This window comes from Salmo trutta, chromosome 20, assembly GCF_901001165.1.
Source record: "Salmo trutta chromosome 20, fSalTru1.1, whole genome shotgun sequence".
NCBI lineage: Eukaryota > Metazoa > Chordata > Actinopteri > Salmoniformes > Salmonidae > Salmo > Salmo trutta.
Genome location: NC_042976.1, coordinates 54,342,753 through 54,353,731, shown reverse-complemented (window position 1 = coordinate 54,353,731; position 10,979 = coordinate 54,342,753). Strand labels below are relative to the sequence as shown.

The 10,979-nt window shown below is 41.7% G+C and overlaps 1 protein-coding gene across 1 annotated transcript in view; it reads right to left on the bottom strand.

Annotated features, from left to right (window-relative positions):
* Positions 1-571: 571 nt before the first annotated feature.
* The window catches only part of LOC115156247 (LIM domain only protein 7-like), a 42,045-nt gene continuing 31,637 nt past the window's right edge, over positions 572-10,979 (bottom strand). Inside the window, exons 3-5 of the mRNA XM_029703689.1 lie at positions 8,309-8,375; positions 5,368-5,437; positions 572-661 (exon numbers count right to left, since the gene is read on the bottom strand). Coding sequence (XP_029559549.1) covers positions 581-661; positions 5,368-5,437; positions 8,309-8,375 — 218 coding nt within the window. The 3' untranslated portion in view covers positions 572-580. The remainder of the gene's footprint in view (positions 662-5,367; positions 5,438-8,308; positions 8,376-10,979) is intronic.

Here is a 10,979-nt window from a genome sequence, read left to right as displayed (position 1 = left end):
CATCAAAGGTGAGCATTTTCCCACTGAAGTCAGTTATGACACCGAACTGTAATAAGCTTTTTGTGCGTATGGAACCTTTCAGGGATCTTTTATTTCATCTCATAAAACATGGGACCAACACTTAACATGTTGAATTTAAATTTTTGTTCAGTGTAGTTAATTACCTACTAAGTTTAATATATTTTTGAATATTGTTGAATAATGTTTTAATGTCTGGATTCCGTCTGCATTTTCTGCAGATTTTATAGGACCCTACACTCCGCCAGTGCTCTCACTTCCTCCCGGTAGGCTGTCTTGTCACTGTTGTTAATCAGGCCTACCACTGTTGTGTCGTTAGCAAACTTGACTGAGTTCGAGACGTGTATGGCCACACAGTCATGAGTTAACAGGGAGTACAGGAGGGGGGTGAGCACACACCCCTGTGGGGCCCCCCGTGTTGAACATCAGTGTGGAGGAGGTGTTGTTGCCTACCTTCACCACCTGTGGTTGGGCCCATCAGGAATTCCAGGACCCAGTTGCCCAGGGAGGGGTTCAGACCCAGGGCCCCGAGCTTAGTGATGATCTTGTTCTATGCTTCTAATCAGGACACGGTGGCCTCAGATTCAGGTTCCTTCCCACCATTAGGAAATGTCTGCCTGGTTTTTGTTGTACCCTTTTCACACTATTTTAAAAAAAGAAAAAAAGTCCAGAAATGCTAGAATGAAGCAAAAAAAAACAACATCCATGCTGAAAATGAGCATGTTTGACAATGTTAGTTAAGTTTAATCTCCACTCATTGATGAAAAAAAATCCCCGTACTCTCACACTGCAGATACAACAATCACCCTTTCCAGGTTTCGGTTTTGATTGAACAATGCATTTAGCACAGCTGGCATCCCACAATTTAAGGAGTGCTCCAATGTGTCCACTGGTCTTTCAGGCTGCTCCCATTTCACTACACGTATTAGTGTGGATGAATATGTAGGGAGACAGTTTAGTGGAGCAGACAGGTAGTTCTTCCCAGCACCTACAGTATACCTCCGAGCATGTCAGCTGTCAACACGACTCCAATACTTCTTAACTCCTCAGATCTTACCAAAGCATTCTGCACAGACATACTATAGCCCCAATGCATTGGGAGAGAGATTGTAGTTGAACTAGAATGAACTGTCAAATGCTGATATTTGATGTGACGGAATGTTTTTGAATGTAAAGTACAGTAACCTAGGGATGGGCATTCTAAATTATTTCACTATTCGAATAATCTAGATAGTCGAAAATTCATTTTTTTTATGTCTCTACTCTTGACCAATCAGAATGATGCAAAATGCCACAACAGCAGACAATGAGCAGTTTCAGGGGGCTATTCCGGTAGCTGTTGGCTAACATCAGCCTAGGTTAACAGCAACAGTGAAAGAATAATGTTCAGCATCATAAAATTGATTCTGTTCCCCAAAAAGTTTTTTGTTGAGTGTTTTGCATTGATCTGTGTCAGGTCCTGTGAATCTTCCATTGATGCTCACTTGTAGGCTAATCACTAGTGGGGTAAATAGCATACCGTTGTCAAGTTTCAATGTCACATGATGCTCACTTGTAGGCTAATCACTAGTGAGGTAAATAGCATATCGTTGTCAAGTTTCAAGTTTTAATGTCACATGCACAAGTACAGTGAAATGCCTCTTGCAAGCTCTAACCCCAACAATGCAGTAATTAATAACAATACAATAAAAAAAAACAACAAGGAAGAACAAAAACACACAAGATATTGTTAGAACACAATAAATGAAGCATACTATACAAACGGTCAGGGCTGACCGAAGGGCTAAATGCGCTATGAAAATAAAATGCCTTTCAATGTAAAACTCTAAATCCATAGAGAGAAAATGAGATTGATAAGAAAACAATCACTTTGTGTGTCCTCGGAACTGTATTAACAGTGAGCAACTGTAAACAATATCAAAATCACTTGACATCTTTAGCAGCAGTAGCTCAATGCGCCATAGGCTACATAAAGACTACATTCTAAAGTTTGTTGTGTTATTAAATTAAGCATTTCAAATGTCACGGTATTCGGACCCCTTGACGTTTTCCACATAGTTACGTTACAGCCTTATTCTAAAAATGATTAAATAGTTGTTTTTTCCTCATCAATCTACACACAATGCCCATAATGACAAAGCGAAAACAGAAATACCTTATTTCCATAAATATTTAGACCCTATGCTATGAGACATGAAATTGAGCTTAGGTGCATCCTGTTTCCATTGGTCATCATTGAGATGTTTCTACAACTTGAATGGAGTCCACCTGTGGTAAATTAATTTGATTGGACATGATTTGGAAAGGCGCACACCTGTCTATATAAGGTCCCACAGTTGACAGTACATGTCAGAGCAAAAACCAAGCCATGAGGTCGAAGGTATCGTCCGTAGAGCTCCGAGACAGGATTGTGTCGAGGCACAGATCTTGGGAAGGGAACCAAAACATTTCTGCAGCATTGATGATCCCCAAGAACACAGTGGCCGCCATCATTCTTAAATGGAAGAAATTTGGAACCACCAAGACTCTTCCTAGAGCTGGCCAGCCCAGCCAGATCAATCGGGGGAGAAGGGCCTTGGTCAGGGAGGTGACCAACAACACGGTTGTCACTCATAGCGCTCCAGAGTGCATCTGTGGAGATGAGAGAACCTTCCAGAAGGACAACCATCTCTGCAGCACTCCATAGGCCTATATAGAGTGGCCAGACGGAAGCCACTCCTCAGTAAAAGGCATAGATGAGAGCCCGCTTGGAGTTTGCCAAAAGGCACCTAAACAACTCTCAGACCATGAGAAACAAGATTCTCTGGTCTGCTGAAACCAGGATTGAACTCTTTGGCCTGAATGCCAAGCGTCACGTCTGCAGGAAACCTGGCACCATCCCTACGATGAATCATGGTGATGGCAGCATCATGCTGTGGGGATGTTTTTCAGCGGCAGGGACTGGGAGACTAGTCAGGATCGAGGGAAAGATCAACGGAGCAAAGCACAGAGACATCCTTGATGAAAACCTGCTCCAGAGTGCTCAAGACCTCAAACTGGGGCAAAGGTTCACCTTCAAACAGGAGAACAACCATAAGCACACAGCCAAGACAACACAGGAGTGGCTTCAGGACAAGTCTCTGAATGTCCTTGAGTGGCCCAGCCACAGTCCGGATTTGAATCAGATCAAACATCTCTTGAGGGCCCTGAAAATAGCTCCCCATGCAAATTGACAGAGCTTGAGAGGATCTGCAGAGAAGAATGGGAGAAACTATTCAAATACAGTTGTGCCAAGCTTGTAGCGTCATACCCAAGAAGAATCAAGGCTGTAATCGCTGCCAAAGGTGCTTCAACAAAGTACTGAGTAAAGGGTCTGAATACTTATGTAAATGTTATATTTCAGTTTTTTTATATACATTTGCAAACATTTCTAAAAAACATTTTTTGCTTTGTCATTATGGGGTATTGTGTGTAGATAAAACACAGTTGAGTTCGGAAGTTTACATACACTTATGTTGGAGTCATTAAAACTCCACAAATGTCTTGTTAACAAACAATGGTTTTGGCAAGTCGGTTAGGACATCTACTTTGTGCATGACACAAGTAATTTTTCCAACAACTGTTTACAGACAGATTATATCACTTATAATTCACTGTATCACAATTCCAGTGGGTCAGAAGTTTACATACACTAAGTTGACTGTGCCTTTAAACAGCTTGGAAAATCCCAGAAAATGATGTCATGGCTTTAGAAGCTTCTGATAGGCTAATTGACATCATTTGAGTCAATTGGAGGTGTACCTGTGGATGTATTTCAAGGCCTACCTTGAAATGCAGTGCCTCTTTGCTTGACATCATGGGAAAATCAAAAGAAATCAGCCAAGACCTCAGTAAAAAAATATCCTTGGGAGCAATTTGCAAACGCCTGAAGGTACCACGTTCATCTGTACAAACAATAGTACGCAGGTATAAACACCATGGGACCACGCAGCCGCCATACCGCTCAGGAAGGAGACGCGTTCTGTCTCCTAGAGATGAACCTACATTGCTGCGAAAAGTGCAAATCAATCCCAGAACAACAGCAAAGTACCTTGTGAAGATGCTGGAGGAAACAGGTACAAAAGTATCTATATCCACAGTAAAACAAGTCCTATATCGACATAACCTGAAAAGGCCGCTCAGCAAGGTAGAAGCCACTGCTCCAAAACCGCCATAAAAAAAACAGACTACGGTTTGCAACTGCACATGGGGACAAATATCGTACTTTTTGGAGAAATGTCCTCTGGTCTGATGAAACAAAAATAGAACTGTTTAGCCATAATGACCATCGTTATGTTTGGAAGAAAAAGGGGGAGGCTTGGAAGCTGAAGAATACCATCCCACCCGTGAAGGACGGGGTGACAGCATCATGTTGTGGGGGTGCTTTGCTGCAGGAGGGACTGGTGCACTTCACAAAACAGATGGCATCATGAGGCAGGAAAATTATGTGGATATATTGACGCAACATCTCAAGACATCGGTCCGGACGTTAAAGCTTGGTCGCAAATGGGTCTTCCAAATGGACAATGACCCCAAGCATACTTCCAAAGTTGTGGCAAAATGGCTTGAGGAATACAAAGTCAAGGTATTGGAGTGGCCATCACAAAGCCCTAACCTCAATCCCATAGAACAATTGTGGGCAGAACTGAAAAAGTGTGTGCGAGCAAGGAGGCCTACAAACCTGACTCAGTTACACCAGCTCTGTCAGGAGGAATGGGCCAAAATTCACCCAACTTATTGTGGGAAGCTTGTGGAAGGCTACCCGAAAGGTTTGACCCAAGTTAAACAATTTAATGGCAATGCTACCAAATACTAAGTGAGTGAATGTAAACTTCTGACCCACTGGGAATGTGACGAAAGAAATAAAAGCTGAAATAAATATACTATTATTCTGACATTTCACATTCTTAAAATAAAGTGGTGATCCTAACTGACCTAAAACAGGAAATATTTACTCGGATTAAATGTCAAGAATTGTGAAAAACTGAGTTTAAATGTATTTGGCTAAGGTGTATGTAAACTTCCGACTTCAACTCTATATCTACTCAATCAATATTAGTGTAAGGCTGTAACGTAACAGAATGTGGAAAAAGTCAAAGGGGTCTGAATACTTTCCGAAGGCACTGTATATGACAAATACTTGAAGTATATTTTTTAAGCTGTCAGTATTTTATGTTTTTGAAAGTATTTGAGCTGAACTTGATGTAGCTTGGCGTTTCGACTTCTGGGACTATTCCATTGGCTTCAAATTAAATTAAGTGCTTGAAAGTATTTTACATAGGTCTTTGACCTAGCTCTGCTTTGAATATGAAGGTTGCGAATGGCACTCACCAGTCCAGCAATCGGTGTGGAGAGTCTGTTCACCCTCTTGATGATGCCTGGTTTGATCCTGTCGATCAGACTGGATGGAGAGAACGAGAGAGAGAGAGAGAAATAGTAAGAGAGTGGTCATCGGTTGCTTGCTTGGTTCTGATTAGAGGGGTTGAGGAACACAAACAGTTACAATTGTCTGTGTGTGCTGCATGCGTTTACGATTTCCTTTAAAATTGTGGCCACCTGGCTCCAATTTACTAAATGGCCACGGCGCTACAAGGGAAACAGGCTGAGTTTGCGTCCCAAATGGCACCCTATTCCCTATATATTGGCCTATAGGGCTCTGGTCAAAATAAGTGCCCTATGTAGGAAATGGGATGCCATTTGAGAAATGGGCCGGGTCTCTAATGCAGAAAACCTGCAAACATGCCCCGCTCTCTTGAAACAACCCATTTCACTACAACACCCACCTCTCACTTAGACTGGTCCCAGATCTGTTTGTCCTGTAGCTAACTTCTATGGGCGTTGCCATGGCAATACAGCATCTGGCCTTCCCTGTAGCTCAGTTGGTAGAGCATGGTGTTTGCAACACCAGGGTTGTGGGTTCGATTCCCACAGGCGGCCAGCACAGGAAAAAAAAAAATGTATGCAATTGTATGAAATGTATGCATTCACTACTGTAAGTCGCTCTGGATAAGAGCATCTGCTAAATGACTAAAATGTAAAATGTAAATCTGGGACTAGGCTACCTTTCACTCTCCCTCTCTTCTAGAAAACAGTGTAAACTCTTATGGTGACATCATGGGGTATTACAGTGTAATCAGAGGCTTAACTTTTGGTAACTAAGGCCTGTTCACCCTTATATAATAAGCAGGTGTGGCCAGAGAGCAATGCTCCTACAGTAGCAATAGGTTAGGACCACACCGAATGTGCTATGGCAGTTTCTTTTAACTCCTACTGAATTATTTGGGTATCAAGAGCTGCCTTAATTCAAATGGAATAATATAGTTGAACATAAGACAAAACATGAACAGCAACTGCACAATAAAATGTACAGACAATGTTGAGAAGGAAGTGATAAGCACATTCCATCCCTTCCTGCAGATTACCGCCATGTATCCAGCTCCTTGGGTTGGACATGAGGGGAGGACAGGAGAGGGAGAACAGTAGAGGGGGGGGGGCTGAGAGGTAAGCTGGGGAGGGTAGAGGGGGAGGAGAGGGAAGGGGAGGAGAGGGAAGAGAGGAGAGAAGAAAGGAGAGGAAAAGCAGTGTTCAGAGTCATTTAACTTCCAGTCAATTCAGGAAGTACACTGAAATTACAATTACAATTCTCTTCAATGCTTTTCAATGTGGAACATTAGGAATTTGAATTTTATTTACATTCTAAATTGAAATGGAATTGACCCCAAACCTGATTCGTTTTTTTATTTTATCTTTCTCACTTTATAATTTTATGGGAAGGACTTTTTTTGTATGAAATGTGTGACTTGATTTTATTTAAGAACAGAGGAGAGGAGCCGAGAGAAGAGAAAAGCTGGCAGACACGGAGGTTCCAACTTTAATGTTAAGTTTTGCTCTTACTAATGATCTAGGAGAGTGTGAAACACTGACCTTTGTGATCAGGTCATTGTAATGAGAAATTGAAACATGAAGAAACAATCCATCTAGGAAAATGGATGTTAAACATAGAAGTGTGATGGTGTAATGAGTTTGATAAGATTTATATGATCAAGTACCACCATTTTTGATGCCTTGTTGTGCCATTGCTGATTAGGTTAAGCCAACAATGGTTTGATAGTTCATGGCTTCATCAGTCAGTAAACATAACTACTACACAATGCAGTTCTCACATAATACAATGGTTATTTTGGTTTGGAGTATAACACTGTAGCCTGGTCCCTGATGCGTTTGTGCTGTCTTGCCAACGCCTGAGGTTTATTGTATTGCAAAACATGACAACTACCATAGGAGTTGACAATTAAGCACAAACAGATCTGGGACCAGGCTAATAGTACTGAAGACTACTTCCATAGAAATTGAGAAAACATTGAGAAGTGCCTGACTGACTACGTGTCTGCCATTCTCCTGAGGGTGGTAAAAAGTCGAGTCAGGTTGAGATCAGCAGAATGAGGGTCTGTCTGTCTGTGCTTTAGAGTGAACCGCCCAAGTGGTCAGGGAGATTTAGCAATGGCCTGTGGTAATTACAGCCCTCTTCTGAGTCACTGAAACAACACCATGGTGTAAGGGCACAGCAATAAAAAAACACACACAAACAGAGAGAGAGAAGATGCACGCATGCACACAACCTTTTCATAACGTCATGCTAACATCTCCTTCCACATGAGTTAAGTGTTCTCAAATTCATCAAGGTTAATCCAGCACTGCTTTGCTTTCCCTGTGGTTTCAGCTACAGCGATCCCAATTACTCCACAGCCTATCACCCCACCCCTTTCATTAAAGAAGCCAAGATGGCACCCAGCCCGCTCCATCCCAATCACATTTGTCTCAAAGGCAAAACCATCCACCTTTAAAATACATTACAAGACATCATAGCAAAACAAGACGGGACAGGGAACTAAATTATCTTTGTGGGGTTCTCCTAGTAACATTCTGCTCTAAGAAAGCTAAGTAACAAGACATCATAGCAAAACAAGACAGGACAGGGAACTAACTTATCTTTGTGGGGTTCTCCTAGTAACATTCTGCTCTGGGAAATCTAAGTAACAAGACATCATAGCAAAACAAGACGGGACAGAGCAGAATATGACATTCAAACACTAACAATATAACCTTTCGTTTGGTATCTTACATGTAAGTCAAAAGGTGGTTTAACACATTCTACAGTTAATTTGTCACTGGGAAATCTCAGTAACACTACTTCACATGGAAGAAGTAGAGGTCTGGGGGAGGGGCAGAGAGGGAGGAGAGAGACCTGGGATAAGCAGGAGTACTTACTCACACAACAAAACTCAGTTTTCCAGTGCAGATCGGAAGTTGTTGCTCCAAAATGTTTTCTTGGTTACTCCCTGTAAATGGGATGAAAAGACGGATACAGAGTGAAAGGGAGAGAGAGACTTAGTTAACCTAGAGAAGAAAGTTAGGATGTAGACAACAGTAGGAGGAGGAAGCTCTGTGTTGTTCTTTCCTTCTAGGTCTCCTCCACTAAATTCCTGCAGAGTGAAAGTTCAGTTCAGGTTTCAGAGTCTGAGTCAGTGAGTAATTTAGTGTGTTTTCTCCTATAAAAAGGTCCCCAGTAAACAGAAAAGGGGAGAGCTATAAACTGTTCTGGAGCCAGCCAGGCAGACCACAGGGACTATAAGCTAGCATCTAGAGTAAAGAGGAACACACACACACACAATGTTACAGCCTCATGCCTTTCCCATGATCTCAAACCACTGCTGCAGGAACACAGAGCAAGAGAAACAGGCCATTGTTGTGGTCAAAACACACAGACTGGAACACACATAGGGTTGCACATTTTGGGGAATATTCAGAGGTGGAAACTTTCCGTGGGAATTAACGGAATATATGGGAATTAACGGAAATATATGCAAATCAATATTAATACCATTTAAATGTAGATGTTTATTGCATTGGATATAGTTACCATATCATATGGAGACAGAAACATAAACATTTTACCTTATCATAAGTAGACATAATTGCAAATTATTAAATCCTACCAATAGAAATAAAAAACGATTTAGTTACGAATTGAACTTTAATTAAATTAGTTGACATGGGATGATTTCACTGAACATCAAAAGGGAAAATTGAATGATCCCCAATGATCCATCATATCTCCCAAAAACATTTTCGACATACATCTGTAAAAAGCTTTGCTTGTCTTCCTCGCAGGCTTCCATGTCTTCTCCCTGGACCTCCTCAATCTCCACCTCTTGAACATCAGACTCTGAGGCCTCATCTTCACTGTCACCTTTCAACCTTGTTGAGGATGGCTTGTTTGTCAGGCTTAAAAAAACTCCAATTTGCCCAGATGGACACCACTTTTTCAACCCTTGTATTGGTCAGCCTGTTGCATGCTTTGGTGTGTGTTCCCAAACAAGGACTAGTTGCATCAGAGGTGACCCAGTAGCATGCACAGCTCGAGCAAGACATTCATCAGCATTTCTCTGACTACGTTCCTCCACTGAGTCAAAGAAACTTCTGATTCCAGGAGGACCATGAGCTGTTGCTATCGATAAGGTGTCTGATTCATAATTTTTACCTCGAATAGAAGTAGAGGGACATTTGTTAGAGGTTGCTTGTTGTGAGCGCTGAGGGAACTTTATGCACTTGGCCAGATGATTCTGCATCTTTGTTGCATTCTTCACATATGATTTGGCACAGTATTTGCAAATGTACACAGCTTTTCCTCCTACATTAGCTGCAGTGAAATATCTCTACACATCAGATAGTGCCTGTGGCATTTTCCTGTAAAGATTATAAATACAATTAGTAAAAAATAAATTCAATTCCATGTACAGATACATAGTTAAGCAGTTAGATTAAACAACTCCTTTGTAAGATAAATGTTTTAAAATGAAGCATGTATGGAAACAGGTGAATTAACACACCTCAGTTAGCAGACTCAAGCAAGCTAAAACCCACATGGTAGCAAAAACAAGCTATTAGAAATTGTTAACAAGTTATAAATTATTTAAACACACTTTTCTGTAGGCTACTAGTTAACAAAAAATAATGTATGTCATATAAAATATATTCACCCCACCCAGTATTGTAATCAAAACTTACCAGAAAGCATGTAGTCCTTGGCTCAGACAGTGTAGTAGTATGGGCTCAATAGCATCTCATTAGTGTGCAAGAGCTTGAGAATCAGCTGTACATGTGATGGAAGAGTGCACTGCACATGTGATGGAACTGTGCATGCAGAGGGTAGCAATTCCATTAAATTGGAGATAGTTTAAACAAAATATGCCACAAGACCTAGAATTGCCTTTTGCACACACGTGCAAAAGCACGGACAGACACACAGGCACATGCACACAGACACACGCAAAAAGGAAGAACAGGCCCTACCCACCTAGACCTGCCAGTGAGGTCTCAGGGATCAGTCAGGGCATGCCCCAATCCATTGTTCCCTTCCCCTTTAAAGTGCACCTTCAAAAAGGACACTCACTGAAAGAACAGCACAATGGACAGAGGGGCCAAATATAAGGGCAACACACGCTGTTATTTTCAGATTGGGTCCAGTTACGCACCCAAATCACCTCCCTGGGAACCCGAGTTCTAGTCTGAAATGGTTACTCAGTCATTCCTACTAAATGTCACATCACATTGGCTATTAGGTAAGGGATAAACGCCGACATTCAGTACATTATCTAAGGGATAACTGTAACCGGCGTGCAGCGCCTATATCAGATGGTGTTGCGTTGTGTTCTTTATTGATAGCTCTTGATCACAGGGCAAAAAGAAAGGGGGCATCAGGGCTGGACATCGTACAGGTCATATACACTATATATACACACAAAAGTATGTGGACATCCCTTCAAATGAGTGGATTTGGCCATTTCAGCCACACACATTGCTGACAGGCATATAAAATAGAGCACAAAGCCATGCAATCTCCATAGAGAAACATTGGCAGCAGAATGGCCTTACTGAAGAGC